This window comes from Eschscholzia californica, unplaced genomic scaffold (assembly GCF_041429995.1).
Source record: "Eschscholzia californica isolate CP2 unplaced genomic scaffold, dmEscCali1.0.p SCAF_5, whole genome shotgun sequence".
NCBI lineage: Eukaryota > Viridiplantae > Streptophyta > Magnoliopsida > Ranunculales > Papaveraceae > Eschscholzia > Eschscholzia californica.
Genome location: NW_028238472.1, coordinates 46,373,066 through 46,393,056, shown reverse-complemented (window position 1 = coordinate 46,393,056; position 19,991 = coordinate 46,373,066). Strand labels below are relative to the sequence as shown.

General features: G+C 37.2%; 2 protein-coding genes across 2 annotated transcripts; one reads left to right on the top strand and one right to left on the bottom strand.

Moving 5' to 3' along the window:
- Positions 1 to 2,635: 2,635 nt before the first annotated feature.
- On the bottom strand, positions 2,636 to 12,905 carry LOC147539785 (uncharacterized). The gene is made up of 11 exons (XM_086638947.1): positions 12,810 to 12,905; positions 7,193 to 7,399; positions 6,458 to 6,580; positions 6,175 to 6,262; positions 5,083 to 5,168; positions 4,799 to 5,002; positions 4,268 to 4,449; positions 3,854 to 4,012; positions 3,678 to 3,758; positions 3,536 to 3,590; positions 2,636 to 3,120 (listed from the first exon to the last, which is right to left on the bottom strand). Exons 2-11 carry the CDS (start codon positions 7,301 to 7,303, stop codon positions 2,902 to 2,904), a joined length of 1,308 nt encoding a protein of 435 aa, XP_086495073.1. The 5' UTR covers positions 7,304 to 7,399; positions 12,810 to 12,905; the 3' UTR covers positions 2,636 to 2,901.
- Positions 12,834 to 13,879, top strand: LOC147539784 (uncharacterized). Its single transcript, XM_086638948.1, has one exon. The coding sequence runs from the start codon at positions 12,834 to 12,836 to the stop codon at positions 13,644 to 13,646; it is 813 nt and encodes a 270-aa protein (XP_086495074.1). The 3' UTR covers positions 13,647 to 13,879.
- The last annotated feature ends 6,112 nt before the right edge of the window (positions 13,880 to 19,991 follow it).

Sequence of the window (19,991 nt, the reverse complement as noted above, 5' to 3'; positions counted from 1 at the left end):
TACTACAACTAAAACCACAAGTACTAGGACCAATGCCAACAATACCAAGAGTTCTAAAGGTAAGAAGAGGCATACAAGTAGAGACAGTACTTTTTTGAGCTGCAAGAATCATAAAGCAGTGAGAGTGGTAGGAAATAATGCATACAAGATGTATGGAAATAAGTAGAAGTCTGACCCACAAAGGCGTCTGCCGGATTTGTGAAGCTTATTATAGACTCGGGCTTTAAACGAAATCGGAGGATATTTTGGTTCATGAAATATGCAAGATCTTAATGAGTAATTGTGGTTCATGTTTGCGATGTGTGTGGTAAGAAGAGAAGTGTGTTTCGGATTTTGGGAAGGAAATCCTGTGAGGAGTCTGTTTCATTGCTTATGTAGCGTTTATGTTCTCATAAATCATTAAGAAGTGTTCTATTGAAAGCTTGAAATTGAAATTATGGTTTTGCATAAAATCTCTACATTTTTTATACACTTTTCTTGATTAATACATGAATAACATCATCAAGGGACTATTTTTGTGAGGATCGTCGAATCATTAAGACCCTCCTACGTATTGAAATATCTCCATGAAGAGAAGCCATGGTATAAATAAGGTTTTTTATTTTCACAAATGCTATTTAGTCCCGAAAATGGGAGCCGGACACAGGCCGAAAGTTGATGTGGTTAGCTACCATTGGTCCATACATGTGAAGAGGAAAACACCCTGACCAATAAGATCCGAACACATTAGCTTTGTGCCTGTGATCGACCCCATTTTCAGGCCAAATAGAATTTTTCTATGTTTGCTTGCTTCTCTTTTTTCATGTTATAGCTATAATGCATGCAAATAACGTAAGAACAAGAAGGTATGATTGCATTTGGGCCTTCACAACAATTCTTTTCATTTTTGTTTGTGTGACTCAATAATTTGTTCTTTTTTTCCCTACATAGAAGAAGACATCCTTGTCCTACACATTATCTTCCATCATAATTTTCTTCTTTAAGAAAAATGTCAATTCAATCTCATAAGTTTCAAATCAAAATCTAATAATTATGTATAGTGAGTGCCCCATGAAGCCTCTAAATGTCTATTCAAGTAGGAACAACCCTAAAATGACAACTAAAAGAAAATTTAAACAACCTAAAAGTGAATAGACAAATGCCAATTTCAAAGGTAAATAGGACACCCTTTAGGGCACCTTAAGAATTCTCTCTTACTTTATAATATGTTAGAGTTTAGGCTCATTTAAAAGTTATAGAACAACCAAGGGAAACATCACATAAAAAAGAAAATAGATGCTAAAGCAAACAGTGATGCCCTAGATTTTTAGTACAAAACCATGCATGGGACATCCTTTGTCCAACCCTTGTTTTGGGGTATCTATTTGGTTTTATCAACTGTCAAACATGTATGCTCATAAAAAAAAAAGAACTGTCAAACATGTAGAGCATCCTTGTCTGTCTTTGCAAAAAATAAAAACACTTAAAGATGCTTTTTGGACCATCTTCGGGTTTTAGTTTGCAAAATATCGTCAACATTGTCTCGTGTTGTTAATTACAAATAAAAAGAAAAAATCTCTTCGTTTCTATTTTATTATTGTCTAAAGTAGTATCATCCTCCCTGAATTTCTTAAGGTAGCCCGGTTGCCATCCGCTCCCTTTTCGTCCAAAATTTGTTCCATTTCATTTTCAATAACACAAGAAGATGAACGATGAAAGCAGAACAAAATACAAAATATTTACATGTAGATATTGGGAGAGATTTGTGATATCCATGGAAGGAGAAAAGAAGAAAGAAAAATAATATGTGCAATAAAATTGTAATATATGACAAATTAATATTTACATGTCTTAGTGAGGTATCCCTAGGCCCTACCCTACAACATCATACTAAGACAACATTTGCTTCGCCTAGTCTAGTCCACATATGAGTTTGAGAATTTTTCAAGACAATCCTATGGGAACGGGTAGAAAGTCGCATAGTTAGAGGTCGTTAGGTGGGCACCAACAACTAGGCTTCGCGCCTTCAAATAGACAGACAAACTGACAGATGGTCGGTTCTGGTAGTCAGATAGTTGGATATGCGAACATCCGAGTAGGAAACAACTACTGGTCAACAAACGTCTAAATAGGTTTATAGGAAGTGTGAGATTTTATAAGAAGTTAGTACTTATTTTGACTCTTTCAAAATAACGATACATAAATAAGAAATGACAGCCAAACATTTATAATGAAAGTTATGAAATGACACCAAAACTATGTCATTTGTTATATAAATGGGCACATGTGACTTTAACATGTTCACACAAATCATATTTGACTTGATTAATTGATTTTGACCAGGTCAACTATTCAATCCAAAACACAAGGAAAAAACAAAGTCATATTCTTCTTCTTCACCTTCAACCCTGATTTTGACCACGTAAATTATTCAACCCAAACACGAGAAAAAAAGTCATTCTTCTTCTTCACCTTCAACCCAACACCACCACAAACGACAACCCTCATTAGTCTTATTTTGATGACCATGAATTCAGTAACTTCGGAAGAAATGGTAAAAACAACCATTCAGTCAATAGAGGCATGTCCAAAGGTAATCTTTTGCTATCCAATCCGACTAAATACTTATGCAGCGTAATTATATTGTAAAGAAATATTTAGTTAAATATATGAAGACTTGATTTCTATTGGTTCGAACTCAAATCCTTCCCTCTACACAGCCAAAAGCGACAAGATAACAAATACATCTCCAGCCTAAACTCCATCTCTATTTAGCAGGTTTACAAAGGTCAGATAGCTGTCTAACATGATCCTCATATCGTACAACCTCAAAAGTTCAGCAAGCTTGAGAGAAAGAGAGAGAGACTATATAAGTTGCAGGTTACGAGTACTTACATCACGAAGTGTAGTGAAACTGTACAACTAAGAAGATCGTCTGCTTCGGCTGCCACTACCAGAAGGACTCCTCACACCAATCAAGTCTGTAGGAGTATACAAGTCCCTCGGACCAATTGCTGCATTGCTGCGTAAACCATGACTAGAAGAACTCCTAGGAGAAGTCCTAGGAGAGCCCCCAATTAAATCATTGCCTCTGATTGATTCAATTTCTAGCGCTTTGGCTTCCTCTGTCAGCATCGCTAACTGCGTAATTTTTCCATAAAATGGAATTATGTTAAATGCAAGCATATGTATATAGCCAAACAAAAATATATCACCTTTCTAGGATATTGCAATTGACCCACATTGCTTGCAAGAGCGTCTAGAGCCTGGGTTATAGATGTGGCCTCAACCTTAATAAGTTTCGAGGCCTCTTGGGAGAGCTCATGGAGCCTTCACCATGAAAATAACCCTGTACCCATGAGCAAAACCCTGTACCCTGTAGTGGAGCTTTAGACATGAGCAAAACCCTGTACCCATTGGCTCACGCCTAGATGTCATCCACAGGACAATATTGGGGGACCCTAAGGCTTGGGGAGTTATACATATTCTGTAACAACTCTACCCAAATGGGATTTTAATTTCGGTAAACTGTAAAGAAAGGAAAAAAGTTCAATACCCTGATTTCATTTTCTCTCAAACGATCCTGAAGTGCACTTATAGAAGGACTTAAACTGCAGAAAGAACAAGGAAACGATAAATAGTACGGATTTCTCAAAGTCAGGAAGATAATGAGAAGTAATGATAGCAATCACGCTAACCAGTACTCCATCAACTTGCACATTGAAGTTTGATATGTTGAAGTATGATGGATGATTGTTAAGGGGTGTATCTTCCCATCCCTAAAGTAAAGAAAAATATTCAAGAATTAACGACATTTGGAGTCACGAGCTGAGAAAACGAGAATATAGTAAAGAACAAGTTGTCGTTAAATTACTGCATATTTTGAAAGACTGCTTGCTTATATGCTGCTTTCTCCTCCTCGTATAATACACGTTGCAACTTAGTAAATGATGATAAGGGTGATTCAAGCGTTCCCATCACCTGTGCGGGTAAGATTAAAAGCGGAATCTCCTTCCTGACGTACTCTGCGCCACTGGACGGTTTCATCCAATTAGAGACAGAAATTAGGAGATTAATTTTATAGCGACCCATCTACACAAAAGTTCAGCAAATGACAATGTGGAAGAAAAATAAATTTCAAGTTGTAATGAACGAAGGTTTCGAAGGCCAAATCAAACAAGAAAAGACCCATTAAACAGAGAAAAACACACAGATCAAAGAAAAGCAAAAAGGGGAAGATAGAAATATTAGGTCTTGAAGTATGATATTCTCACAATCCCTGATTTACCTCATTTCCATATTTGATCGGTACATTGCCTCCTGCATACTTTCTGTCATATCCATGGAGTCCATATCAACAACAGCGTTTTGTAAGCCATCAGTGCTGTATCCTCCCAATTTCTCTTTCCCTTGATTGTTGACGTCCACCTGAGACAATAACATGTCTGGTTCTGAAGCTCTTCCTCCAGCATAGCCAATAAAGTGTAATATTCTTTCAGACCTACTTGGAACAGGACTTATAAAATTAAGGTTGTAAAGAGACTTCATGATGGGTCAAAATTAGACAACATAAGCCATCACGATGAGAATTGTGAAGTGTTTGGTGTTCAGGGCAGGTCCTTTAGGACAATCCCTTAACTAGAAACCCAACAAACTAAAGATTTAAGGTTGGTGTTCTTCATCAAGAGAAACATATCTGATAACACACACAATAATCATCCGAGACAAATCTCACAGTTTTCTGAAAAGGAAATACAAACATCCAGAGTGAAAACATTTCTCACTAACAGAGGAAACCACATAAAAGGTGCCAACATACCTTAATAGCTCCAGAAGTTGCTCGTGAATCACCTGTGTCCTGTTCAGATGATTCGGGCCTTCTCGTCACATTTTCTGAAGAACTCAAAGATGATTCAACTTCTATAATTGAACTTCTACTAGCTTGCGATATAGTAACAGGTACTGCTGTGTACTTTTGCTTCCCGTCCAAAGACTGGAAAGCAATAACCTGGATTCTTCCAGTCTGAATGATACCAATAAGGTGAGAACCAAGACGGACGACTAAGATAATCATAAAAGAGTGGAGTATGTTTTAATGCAAACCTTTTGTGCATCTTCACTAAAACACGAAAATATCAACCCGATGAAACCAGAATCAAGAAGTTGGTACATGGCTTGTGTCCGTACATCTGCGGAATTACATACCAGAATAAATGTCGTTTCCAGTTCAGAGTACTCTTGAAAAGACATGTAACATTGATACATATATAGGTGTAAGTTTGTGGTCATCCAACTCAAAACCAATTGGCAATGAGTGGAGAGGGCCTAGACCTTATATTCTTAGTTGATAGATACCATTCTCCTATGTGGGACTATTCTCACACGCCCCCTCACTTGTGGCGTTCTTTGAGCCTAACACGTGTATTTCTTTCGGGTGACGTGGAGCACGTGTGGCTTTTAAGCCTATCACGTACCTAGCTCTGATACCATGTTAAGTTTGTGGTCATCCAACTCAGAATCAATTGGCAATGAGTGGAGAGGACCTAGACCTTATATTCTTAGTTGCTAGATACCCATCCTCCTATGTGGGACTATTCTCACAACAACAACCTAAAAATCCAAATAAGGGATAAAGTAAAAAGTTGTATGAATCTGTATTTTCTTCTCTCAGTTATTAGCACCTCCATCTTACCATATTCTATTTGTAGATCACCATTGCTAAAATTGCACATAAAAGACATTAACCCACTGTAGTATTTTATGGACCTAACACAACTTGAAGCAAGTAAACAGAAGATGTATACACAAAAAAGGTATCACATTATACCTATTGACGTAACTCGGAGAATTTAATAAGTATCCGAGTACCCGTATCCAACACCCATGTTACATAAGTAAATCTATCCTGCTGAGACTGACTATTACGGGTGTGAAAGCATATGATATGAACAACTACCAACCAACCCAAAAAAACTGCAGTTTTTGAATTTTATTATGCGAAATACGGGCTTATAAATTAGTAAATTGAACTGATAATATTTCGAAAAATGGAAATGGCGCACAAACAAGGACGCAATCTTGCCATTCAAATCAAAGAAAATCATGTCATAGCAGCACCTTTCACTCAACTGGCCTAAGAAAGTGAGGAGTACCATAAGCTTCGCAAAAAACAATAAAATAGCAAAACTTACTTACCAACATGGGATGGAAGTACAGTGATGTGAGGATGTGAATGATACCAACCGATCACTCTTGTTGTTCTCCCTGTTGCTAGCGTCATTCTGTGTAGTAGAGTTAAGTTCAACATCATTAGACACTAGACACTGCAAGAAATAGTAGGGGATCCTAGATACTTTTATTTAGCCGGATCATTCAATCAACGACTATTTTCAATTTCATATTTCCAATATCTATAAATAAAACAGAGAGTGGATCAACTCAAATAAGACTATCATAAAAATCAAACATTAAAGGATATCTCAGCTTCAGCTGATGCTGCTGCCAACTGCTCGGGATTAGTCTCAACTCGGTCTTTGCGACGGTCGGACCTTGTCTGAGGTGATGCTCCCCAAATTAAGGCAGTAGCGCTCCCATTTAAATACTGAAGAGAAAATCAAGAAAAACAAATTCAGTATATTATGAAGAACCTAACTCGTAGGTAAACTGTACGAATTCAATTGACATCCTACTAAAGAAACTACCATACTAACATCAGCACAAACTAAGGATATTATGAACAACTCAATTCACATATAAGTGAATAACATAAGGATTAGAATGTGCTCACTAATGAGATGAAGTACAACAAGAACGAAATTTACGAAACTGTCCAAGACATTTATGTGACCCAAGTAAGATATGATGAATCCACTCTAAGAAACAACCAAAGAACTCCCCCATCTTTACAAATTCCTCAAAGTACACAATTTCAACTCCATTTCAATCATCAATGTAGTTCCATTAGAAAACTGAATTAGACTTCTTCCCAAATTCTAGTAGTAATGTAAAATATATATATACATAATATATCCACAAGAAGAATTAAAACCAACCCTTTATGAAATTATAATTACCCACTTCAAAAAGCAAACTAAGAAGTTGAAAACCTAAATATTAATCAAAACTGAAAGAAATCACATCTTAAGAAAATAACCCAAAACCCACAAAATGATTTGTCAAAATATGTTTGAATTAGAAGAATTGAAGAGATCACCTGAATGTCACCAAGAAGAAGACCCATAATTTCTTCTGTCTCTGTAGATAATGCATGAGTTAGACATGTTAGCCATACTTCCTCCGACATCTTCACTCCCGTTAAAGACATCCTTCTGTTAATCCGATCAGATGCACAGAGAGACCACTTGAAATTGAAACTGCGATTTAACCGGATTTTCTCAAGCCTCTCTCTCTCTCTCTCTCTCTCTAGTCTAGGAAGAAGGAAACGAGGAAACTTTTAGGCGTTGGATCAACTCAGTTTGTAAGAAATACTGATCCTGATGAATCTAATGGTTAACATAGATTCTATCAAATCGGACTATTATGAGGGGGATTTAGGTTGGTGGGTGATTGGGGGAGACAAGAAAAGTTTGCGGGAAAAAAGATGGAATAGCCAAAAAAAAAAAAAAACCCCCACTAAACACACCCCTAAAGTCGTGGGCATCCACCCTTTGGTGTAACGGTTGGACACCCCTCTTAAGTTCATGAGGTCGTGGGATCGAGTCTTGGTGGAAGCAGTTGTCATCAAGATCTATCCTATGTAGTTTAGGCTATAAATAATGTAATAATTTGTCGGCCTTTAGGTCTCTTCGTTATCGGGCTTTAGGCCTCTTTCATTCTCGGTTTAAATTAGGCGGTTATCATGTTTATTACATCTCTATGGTGCATCAATGCCTTGTAACGACAAACGTAGATCGTTGTCGAATTCTCAAAAAAAAAAAGTCGTGGACATAAAACTACGGGCCGAAGATGGGCGGTGACGTCTTTCTCTCTCCTCGCCACCATTTTCGACCACCACAACTTCCGATGACTGTCGTCATTTCCAACTACTGAACACCACTCACTACCATATTTTTTCTCTCTCTTTAACTATTTCACTTCCCCTACCTCTCTCTCTAAAAAGCAGAGACTGAATTTTATTTGGATCAAATTGAGTGGATTGACTAGTTGTTGATTCAGTAGATTAATCTAACAAATCCATTAAAACCCTTATTCCAATTACTTGATTAAATAAAAACTAGTAAGAGGTTGTTGCCAATATAGTGCTACAAGAACCCTAGACTTGTAGTCAATTTAGACTTTGATAAAACTTATTCTTCTTCTCTCCTCCAACCCTCTGCTCCAACTTTCTCTCTCTATCTCTTATAACCGTCGTCAGATCTGCTTTGTTCTTCCAGCGAAGGGCCCTCCTTTCGCCGGATCCCCTTTCCTCTTTCCCTTGTAGTAGTTAGTATCCCTCCATTATAGTTTCTAGGGTCTAATCGTATCTTCTTGCACGGTTACTGGAGAAAGAGTAAGAAATTTTATTTCTCTACTTAGATTCATGGAGGATACGAAGGAGACAACCATTAATTCCCTCTAGGCTATCTTTTTCGCCCATCATAAAAACAACTCGAAGATCGTACAATCCATGGAAGCGATTGATGAACTAGTTAGTATTTCAGAATCGATGATTCAGATCTGCGATGGTGAAGATTTAGATGAATTCTCATCGAAGTATTCTATCAAGGGTATCAATTCAATTGGGATGTCAATTTTAACGATTTCGAGAGTTGAACAGACAAGATTATGAACCATGGTAGGCAGTGAAATCCAACTATTCAAGAGTTGATGACGGCGATTTTTTTATATGGTGGTGACGTTTTTTCGGTGATGATGGCGATTTTCCGACGACGGTTTCCGGCAACAATGGCGGTTTTTCGGCGAAAGCGACGGAGATTTAAATTAGTTTTTCTTTATTCTGTATTATTTTATGTTTTGTTGACCTTTAGGGTCCTTTGTATTAGTATTACTTTTTGTCGACCTTTAGGGTCTTTTCATTCGCGACTTTTAGAGTCTTCTCATTCACGACCTTTAGGGTCATTTTATTGAGTCTGTGTCTAGTCCAATTTCTTTCTCTTCATGAGGCACTTTGCATTTAAACGTATGTAACTCTCATGAAGTTTTCATAGGAGAGAAATAAGAATGATGTATCTTCCATGTAAACAATGTGATTTTATCACTTATTAATGGAAATGGTTCCCTTGGTTTCAAAAAAAAAAATTACTTGATTAAATGCCTCCCCACTTTCATTGAACCAACAATTGGAGCAACCTTCTCAACAAAAAAAAAAAAAAAAACAATTGGAGCAACCATCATCTTGTTTAAATACAATTGTTGTAACTTGAAAGAGCAGGAACAACAACAAGGTCAATCAGATTAAAAGATTAAGTGGGTAGAGAGAGGTTTCGAAAAGAGCTTTTTAGGCATATTCAATTGATTTAAAAAAGGATCTAGGTTTAAGAATATCAATTAGGCTTAGGGCAAACAATATCATATCTAGAACAATAATGGGGTGGCTGAAGTTAGGCTGACGAGGTGAGAGAGAGCATTAAGGCAGCCGGGTATCGACATTTGAAGTTTGCAGTTAGAGATTAAGAGATTAAGAAGAATTGTTGTTGTGTTTCCTTGGGCAACTATGGAAGATAAAAATAGGGTTTCGGTAAGAATTAGAAGAACACTTGATCTAGCTATCAATGAACGACTTTCAGGATCGTGATTAAAAGAAGTGCAAATATTGATTCCATTTGAGCATTTTTTGAATGAAAACTTGATTTCTTCATTAGAGGTAAGAAGGCAACAAAGAAGAAGCAAGCAAGAGAGAGGAAAGAGAGAGAGAGAGAGAGAAGGCGGTGGTGTCGAATTTGGTAGTGGCCGGACTTTGGTGGGTGGTCGTCAAATGAAGAATAGGAAAAAAAACAAATAAATTGATTTTTGGACTCAAGACAATTTTTTTTTGGTTCAAATCTTGTAGACCAAAGCCCGGAGAATTTTCTTTATTCCCCAAAGCTGCGGCCTTTTTTTATCTAATTAAGTTTCGAATGATGGGGAGATCTCCTTCGACAAAACTTAGAGAGAGAATGAGAGAGGGAAAAAATAGAGAGAGAAGAGAGAGAAAGAGGAGAGAGAAGAGAGAAGAGAGAAGAGAGAGAGTAGTTGTAGCTTATCGGATTGGTGGTGGTGATCGACAACATTAATGATGGAAGTCGCCATAGTATGGTAGAGGTCCGCCGGAATTCTAGTGGAGGTGAGAAGAGAACAAGAAAAAAAAAAGCTTAAAAACAATTAAGGGTAGTGGCGTATCCAGCATTTACTTTGAGGGAGTCTAAAAAATTACTACGTCCCTTTCAAAAATTACAATCACATAAATTTAAGCAAATAATAATATTTTATTGATAAAACTAAGAATCACAAGTATTTGATATTGTGCTAGTTTGTAGTTTTGTCTCCCACTGTTCGACTTTCAACTCTACGAATCCTCACACTTCGAGACTGAAGAAAGAACTTTGGATTTAAGCTTTCGGCCATGGAGCTAGGGTTCTAACGACTAATTAACCGTCAGCCAAAGGGCGCTCGACTTGTGTCGACGGACATCAAAAGTACAAAACCTACAAAATGCCTATAGATTAATGAGCCAATAATTTTAACGGGCGTCCCTCCCATTTCGATTTTGTTTTGGTTATGATTTTCGAGTTTTGAGTAAATATCGCTTTGGAAGATCAAAACCCATGCCTTGTTTTCAACAAAAAAAAACACATGCCTTGTTTTAATGCTTACAACTAGGGCCGGGAAAACGGTTCGAAAATCCGAAATCCGACCCTAACCGCCCGGACCCGTGACGCCCGACAACCGAGAAAAACCCGGTTCGGGCGGGCCTGGCCCGAAATTTGGGTCGGGCTCGGGCGGGACTCGGGTAAGGTGTCTTATCCGAGGTCCGGCCCATTAGGCCCGCCCGATAGGCAACCGGTACCCGCCCGCCCGAAGTATCACCCAATCCGCCTGCCCGAAGCAGCACCCGACTAGACTGCCCGCCCGAAATAGCATGGTACCCGCCCACCCAAACTACAACCCGACCAGACCGACCCGACCGCCCGTTAGATTATATGATCCAACGGTTGAGCATCACAAGCTGTTGGATCATAAATATCTTCTCTATAAATAGGGTTTAAAACCCTTATTTCATTTTATACAAACCCTAGCCGACAGACCTCCATCTTCTTGGCTTCTTCCAGCATCTTTCTTTTCATTCTTTACCAACCCACAAGAACACCCACTAGGTCACTACCAATACTAACCTCTTCCACTTTTCCCTTATCACTACTTGCATTATCCAAAGCCTCCATTAAATATCTTTTCATTCTTGCAGACAAGTTATCAAACTTCTTATTTCAACAAAAAAAAAAAAGTTATCAAATTTCTTGGAGAACAAGATCGATCATAGAATTGATTAAAAACAATAGTTGAAGTTTAAGATTATATAAATATAACGGATGAAGTTTAGTTTAATTTATTAATGTTACTCATTAAGTTATTTTTTTTTTGAAATTATATTATTTTTTATTAAAAAAATAGATTATTTTTAATTTAAAAAGCCCGTGCCCCGAACCGCCCGAGCCCGTTAGAGCCCTATCGGACTCTCGGGCAAAATCGGGCCGCGGGCTCGAAGTGCCTCTCATTTACCCGGCCCGAAGTGCCTCTCATTTACCCGGCCCGAAGTGCCCGAAAGCCCGATCGGGTAGCATACCCTTGAGCCCGAACCTGCCCGAGTCCGAAAATAAACTGCTCGAACCGGCCTGATTCCCACCCCTACTTACAACTATACAAACCTTCGTTTAAAAAAAAAACATAAAAAAAGTTCCAAAAAAGAAAACTATAAAAACCTTCCCCCACCCTCTCTGCTCTCTTCAACTTCACCTCTCTTTCTTTGTCTCTCTAAGATCGTCTGGAATCGTAAATACTACTTTGATACAGCTCCAGCTATTACAACTATATTTAGCTTTTAGGTAAGTTGATAGCCTGATTCAATTACGTTTCTCTACCTTGTTTTATTTATTCAATTTTGTACAAGTTTTAACCATTCTTAGGGTTTCTTGTTATGGGTAGTAGCAATTTTCAAGTTTCATACTAGCTTTTCTTTTTTTTCTTAGGATGATTCTATGCTTGAAAGTTTAAGATGATTGGTGGGGTTTGTTTGGTTAGGGTTTATTAGAGTGTTGTTTCTTGAATAGTTAATTTTGATTATTGTTAAAGTTGATCATCATTGTTCTTTGATTTAGAATTGTGAAATACTAAGTACTTGTTTCAACAAACCCTAACCTAAAAACCTATTGTGTAATTATGTGATAAGATTGGAAGGTTAAAACTTGCCCCATTGGAAGGGGGTATCTGTTGGAAAATCTTGTTTTTGTTAGGTTCCAAGACAACCCAAAACTCTGTTCACTGTGTTAGAGTTGATTACTGAATCTATACTTGTATCTTTATTAGGTTAAATGTTTCTTGATACGTAGTGAAGATGTCACTCTTAATGATCTAACCCTATTATGGTTCATCTTCATATAAGTTATGTTTATTTGTTGTTGTTGTTGATTACTTTTTCTGGTTTAGGGTGATATGTTAATTAGGACATAAGATTATCAACTGGTGAAATTTCAGAATTGCTTTCGCTGGGGTTAGTGATTTAGTGATCATGTCAGTTCAGGATTTAATTTATAAATAAACGCTTAATACTTATCTATTTGTCGTTTTCAGATATTGAGCATAATTTCTCCTTATCTTCGCAGTTGTTTAAGTCTTACTTGGTGTTATCTGAAGATTTGAGAATGCCAAAGACCCGAAAAAGAAAAGTTCTTTCTATCCCGTCTAGGGGATCTCCGTATCTTTGCAGTTCTAGGGTTACCCGTACTTCTTCATCCAAAAGTCAGTTGGGAACAGTGGAAGATATTAAAGAATGGGAAGAAGCTAGATGTCCTGCGTGCATTGATCACCCTCACAATGCTGTTCTACTTTTATGTTCTTCTTATGAGAAAGGATGTCGTCCTTATATGTGTGATACTAGCTCTCGTCATTCAAACTGCCTTGATCAGTTCCAGAAGGCTGGTGCACAATCTTCAACAACTCCAGCTCAAGATATTGTTGAACAAAACTCTGATTCGGTCCTCTCGGAGGAAATAAGTTTTGATTATGCAGATGAACTCAGCAGAGAAAGGACTCCACCAAGATCTATACTCTCTCAGGAGAGCAGGTTAAAGCTAAAACTTTCATGCCCACTTTGTCGTGGACGAGTTCACGGGTGGGTGATTGTGGAGCCTGCTCGGAAGTTCATGAATGCCAAAACCAGAAGCTGTGCTAGTGAAACTTGTGATTTTAGTGGAAACTATGCCAATCTCAGGAAGCATGCAAGGCTCAAGCATCCACATGTTCGTCCATCAGAGGTAGACCCACAAAGACGAGATGAATGGATAAGGTTAGAACGAGAAAGAGACTTTGTACTAAGGCTCTCAGAGCTCTCAGATTTACGAGGTGACCTGCGAAGAGCATTAAGGTCCGACTCGACAAATTTGAGGCATGGTCGCAGTAATGGCCGCACCACCCGTGTCAGAAGGTTTAGGACTAGCTTATCGGCTTGGATATAGGCATATCCGAATCCGATAAGCTATCTGATTTACGATAATTATCCGACGGATATTATAAATAAATATTCGAATCCGATAATATTAACGGATATCGGATAATATTCGATATCCGAAACTTTAACAAAATTTTAAATTTTTTTCTTTAGATTTTTAACCATGAGCTCTAAATAATAAATCTCAACCATACATTTTATATATTATTATGAATAAATATAATTTTTTATTGTTTTTTATATTACTTATCGCATACTGATATTTATCCGATCGAATATTAGTGTATCCGATATGCGATAAAGAATATCCGAATCCGTAACCGATATTTGAAATTTCGGATATTTTTTTAAAATTCGAATACGGATGCGGATCAAATGTTGAATATTCAGATATCTATTGACATGCTTAAAAGGTAGCAGATGAAGGAGTCCTCACGTTTGATTTAAATTGATAGTTCTACAACAACGATTATTTATGTTCTTTTACTATGGGGAGTATCTCACCTCATTTCATTTTCTTCTCTCTATGGGAGTTCGATAGTTTTGTTTTCTTAGGGAAAATAAAAATATATAAGTGTTACAAATCAGACTATACAATTAGTTCAGTACAAAAAAAGAGGCCAAAAAGTAACAAAGTTAACAACATAAGGACTAAACCATCATACAACTAAGAGTCGGGGTGTAAGATCGAAGCAGCAAGAGAGTGGGCCGCCACACTGTGAACACGGTTGCAATAACTTAATTACACATGTCTCCCTAACAAGCTTGATCTTAGACCGTCGATTTCATTGATTAGTCTCCACAGTACCTCTGCATCTACGGTAAACAAAACCCTACAGTCTCCTTCCATTATAAATCCGTCTATTCTCAACTCTTCCCCCAGTTCAAGTCTACACCGAAACTTATAGATCTGTTACATACCATCTACAAAACCGAGTTAGAAGATGAATCAACATATAGATCTGTTACATACCTTAGAGATTCTCTTGTTCTCCACCAACAACAAGTCAGATATGGGATCTTTTGTTGAAAATGTAACTCATTACGGGTTTTCCGCCATTCCCACATGAGCTACGTTCGAGTTAACCATTCCTAATCATCATTTCTATTATGTAATAGAATATTAGCTAATGATTTACCGGATTTGTTTCATTTTGTTGGAGGTGAGTGGTTCCTGCTATGTGGGCCAGATCTCTGTACTTGGGGCAATCTCCAAAAAGATGGTGAGTAGTTTTCAACACCTCTAACCCACGAAGTTTTCAGTATTGATTTATATAGGGGATCCTTTTTCCTATGTTATTTAATGTGGGTAAACCATCATGTACCATCTTCCAGATGAAGATTTGAATCTTAGGATCCATTGATTTCTTTTTCCAGCATAATTTTTGCGGAAAATGATAAGCCGATTATGTAAGTTCAAGTAAAACTTTTATTTCAGTGTAATAAGATTTTGTGTAAAACTTACCATTCTCTGATGGACACCAAATCAGTCTATCCTGATGCGCAGTAGTTGATAATTAAATATTTGATATAGCTCTTACAGTTACCTCATCGAAATATATGTTGATAATATCCATATTCCATCTATTTTGATCATGTAGAATAAGATATTAAACCCTTTGCATGTTATTAGAAAGATGAACCTTCAAATTAGGCATATTATCTTGGACATTTGGAATCCATGGATCTGATATTAATATTTGTGTCATCCCAATGAACCAAATAATATTCTTACGCGTTGTCCCTTTTGTTTTTGAAATTGCTTGCCAAAAATGTGACGCTCCTGAAGGACAATGAGCATTCCAAAATGCTTCATCTTTTAGATACTTAGTCGCAAGGAGTCTTGCCCAGATTGCATTCTGATTTGTCAAAAAACGCCAAGTCATTTTGGAGATTAAAGATAAATTCACTTTCTCAACAGACCTAATACCTAATCCCCCTTATGTTTAAGACTATTTAAAATATCTCACTTGATAAAATGTAACTTCTATTTTTTATTAGAATGACCCACCAGAAGTTCCCTTCGGCTTGTTCCAAATTTGTAATTCCCTTCTTGGGAACAATCTGATAACTACAAGGATAAGTACAAAAGGCAGTTAACACTGATTTTATTAACACAGTCCTACCAGCTTGTGATATAAACTTATTTTTTCAACCTGAAAGTGATTTATTGAATTTTCTATTAGTCAATTATAACTTTGAATCCTGATAGCTTTTTTAGGATTAGAGCGCCCAGGTACTTTTCCTGATCCTGCATGAGAGGAGTTGTAAGACGATGAATGAAATGGTGTTGAATCTCCTGATTAACCCCTCCACTGAAGCATAAGGAGGATTTGGAAAAGTTAACTTGTTGACCAAAGAAAGAAGAATAGTTATTCATTAAATGTACAATGACATCTAGGTTATGTAAATTTGCTTTCCCAAATATAATCAAGTCGTCCGCAAACAGCAAGTATGTACAATGACATCTTGTACCCTGTAAACATATTTTGAGATTCATAATAATCAAATAAGAGAGAGAGAGACTGAGAGGTTAGAATAAAAAGGTAAGGGGAAATAGGGCACCCTTGTCTGAGGCCTCTAGAGGCCGTAAAATCTCCTACACGTTGCCCATTAATTTGAATATTAAAGCTAGCAGTAGATATACAAGACATAATAAGATTTAAGATTGGTCCATCCAGACCAGTAGCCTGAAGAACTAATTGGAGAAAATTCCAATTCACTCTGTCATAAGATTTGGCCATATCCATTTTCAAAGAAAAAGTCCTTTGTCTAGAGGTGGATTTATTCATAGAGTGAAGAGCTCCTTAGTAATAATAATATTATCGATAATTTGTCTACGTGGAACAAAAGCGTTTTGAGACCAAGAAACACTTTCCTCTAAATAAGGTCTAATTCGATTTGCAATTAGTTTGGTGATGAACTTATAGACCAAATTGCATAGGGATATCGGTCTTAATTCCGAGGCCAGACTCGGGTTCCTATGGTTTGGGATTAAAACAACAGTTGTCTGATTAATAGAAGGATCGATATAACCCGTGGTAACTGGTAAAGACTGATTGGATATAATGAGTAAGCTCCGCTCCTACCGAATCCCAATTGTGTTGATAGAAGTAGCACGACAATCCATCTAATCCCGGGCTTTTAATCGATCTCGTTTTCATGACGACTTCTTTAATTTCTTCCAACGATGAAATTCTAGAGATGTAACCCAGTTGTTCATTCGAAAACAACTTATATGCATATGATGATTTCAGTTGGTGGCTGACTCGCTTGGTCAGCTGAAAAAAGGTTCTAAAAATAATTTATAAACTCATCTGACATATCTTCCAAACTCTGTGTAGTCTGGCCGTTAGAGAAGGTAACTTGGTGAATGGTATTTTTCTGTCGTCGAGTAGACATAGCCATATGAATTGCTTTTGTGTTCCTATCACCATATTGAACCCACTTGATTTTAGCTCTCTGTTCTGCTTGACTGCAGTGAAAGTTTTCTAGATGTACATGATTTCTTATTGAATTTGACTTTCGATTTTTAAAATTTCGATTGTTGGGTTATTTTTCTGAATGTCCAACAACCTTTTTTCAGAATAGTCAGTCGGTTTCTAGTGACTCCAAAAGCACGTTTATTCCAACCTTTAAAAGAGTCTTTTACTTGAGTTGTTTTTTCCGTAAAAGAACCCTCACTGATAGCCCATTTTTGCTGGAAAACTGAATTATAGTCTTCATAAATTGTCCAAAACACCTCAAATTTGGATATTGTGTTGACCGAATTACCCTAAACTAAAAGTTTTAATAGAATTAGTGCATGATCATTGTTGTATCTAGGTAAATGAAAAACACATGCCTCTGGAAACTTCAGAGCCATGAAGAATTACATAGAACTCTATCCAAACGCTCTTTTGTCAAGTAGGGTAAAGCTTTGCTATTTGTCCATGAATAGGCAGGTCCATTAAAACTCAGATCCAATAACTGGGCGTCTTGAAGAAATTGCTGAAAATGAGTCATGAAAAGTATATTAGCATTACCTCCCCACTTATCCGGTCTACTAGATAAAGCATGTAAGTCACCTGTACAACAATAGGGATTAGAAATCCCCTCAATCCTACGAAGTAAATTATTCCAGAAAAGTTGTCTATTATGGACCTGAGGAGGTCCATAGATACAAAAAATGTCTCAACTATTTTGGTCACTAATATTGGTAACAGAGGCACGAGTAAGATTAGCAAACGAGTAGCGGATATCAAGATGAATATCATCAGACCAGTGAATGATTAAACCACCACATCTACCAAAGGAACGAACAAAACAATAATTATAAGAGTTATTTCCTTTTGGGCCCCTTCTTTATGACCAGCTTTCTTTTTGGCCCCTACTTTTCATAAATTCAAATTTGGCCCCCTATTTTAATGTAAATGTCATAACTACCCTTCCTATAAATACTTTTTTAAAATAAAATTATTGGAAAATATCTCTCCACCCCACTTCCCTCTCTACCACACATCTCTCTCTACCTCACTTCCCTCTTCACCACACATCTCTCTCCACCACATATTTCTCTCCACCTCACCTCTCTCTTCTCCGACTAAAATCGTCGGGCAGAAAATTTTTCCGCCAACCTTAAAAAAATAAAATTTCTCCCCTCTCTCTCTAAACACTCCGGCGAAGGTCTGGTTCAGACCTCCGGCGAAGGGAAACCCCTTCGCCAGAGTGTTTAGAGAGAGAGGGGAGAGATTTTTTTTGAAGGTCACCGAGAGATGTGTGGTGGATAGAGAGGTGAGGTGGAGAAAGATATTTTCTAATAATTTTATTTTGAAAAAATATTTATAGGAAGAGTAGTTATGACATTTACATTAATATAAGGGGTCAAATTTGAATTAATGAAACGTAAGGGGCCAAAAAAGAAGCTGGTCACAAAGTAGGGGACAAAAAAGAAATAACTCTAATTAGAAAAATTAAAAGTATTAAAACAATTAAGAGGAATATAATTAGAAATTCTCGTCTCTGAGAGAAAAACAATAGTAGATTTAGTTGAACGCAGGAACTGCTTCAATGTTTCTCTTGTCGGGTTGTTTCTAAGTTCCCGACAATTCCAAGTAAGGACATTCATGGCTCAGTCGGCATTTGGGTTGTCGGTACCCATTCATCCACACTTCTCTGTGGTGGTGATACAAAAGTCTACTCGGGCTCGACAAAAAAAACTCAATTTCATAGCGTGCAAGACGATTAACCCGTTGTACTGGTCAGGTGACTAAGTGGGGATTCCATGTAATTGAATCCAAAACAATGCGGAGTCAAAGGAATGATCTCCCGATGAAATTTCTGGTTTACACGGCTGGAGTATTAGGAGTTCCTCTTGGATTACCCATGGAGAACTTTCGTTAGCTATCTCCAATTCAGTTCCTGTAAGAAATTTCATAAGAAATCACTACAAAAATACGTCACATTTGTAACGGCCGAAACCGTTACAAATACGGGAAAAACCGTTACAAATAAGAAATCACTACAAAAATACGTCACATTTAAGCCGTTATAAAAAAACCCGTTGCTAATAAATTTGTAACGGCTGTAGGCCGTTATAAAAAGTCCTTTTATAACGGCTTTAAGAAGATAGGCCGTTACAACAAGTCAGCGAAATTCCAAATACTGACGCCTATTTGTAACGGCTTAAGGAAGGAAATCCGTTACAAATGGATTTTTTATAACGGCTTGGGAGGGTTAAGCCGTTACAAATAACTTATTAAAAAAATAAAAAAAAAAATCAAATCTGTGAAATCAAGCACTGTTTTCCCTGTTTGAACATAAAAAAAAACAACACAAACGAGATAACTTACACTAATACAATAAATCAAACAGAAAAAGCAAAATCACTTCAGAGGAACCCAAGACTGGAGTTATCTGGTGAACCTAGTAGCTTTGTCACGAGAAAAAACAAAGCTACTAGGTTCACCTAATTTCTTATCTAGATTTGTAACAACATTATCTATAAGTTTGATCAAATCATCAGGACTAGAGATCTCACAGGAAGAGTCTATACCAAAATATGGAGCTTTAAGATCGACTCCGATGGCTTCTTCCTCTGCGTCGGAGCTGTATTTCGATGGCAAATCTCTCAACACTGGATATATTGAACTGTACATCCTCATGAACTCAGACTCCTTCATTACTTCTTCGATATTTTAGAAGGAATTGAAATTTCCACTGACGAATATCTCCATGGGTTTCATGTTCGAAGCAACTTTCTTTATAGATGTAAGGTTAGAAATGAGATGGTGAACTATGGGCGATGTATCGTAGATGTGCTTATAATGGTCTTTAGTGAGAGAGTGAAGTTGGGTCAAGTTGGCAATGGTGA

What these genes read in the sequence shown, in the direction of transcription:
- LOC147539785 (XM_086638947.1), bottom strand. Translation starts at nt 7,303, where the DNA reads ATGTCTTTAACGGGAGTGAAGATGTCGGAGGAAGTATGGCTAACATGT. An exon ending in CAACTTCTGGAGCTATTAAG is followed by an intron (nt 4,450 to 4,798) that starts GTATGTTGGCAC and finishes TTTATTGGCTAT; the next exon opens with GCTGGAGGAAGAGCTTCAGA. An exon ending in TGAGAGAAAATGAAATCAGG is followed by an intron (nt 3,121 to 3,535) that starts GTATTGAACTTT and finishes AAAATTACGCAG; the next exon opens with TTAGCGATGCTGACAGAGGA.
- LOC147539784 (XM_086638948.1), top strand. Translation starts at nt 12,834, where the DNA reads ATGCCAAAGACCCGAAAAAGAAAAGTTCTTTCTATCCCGTCTAGGGGA.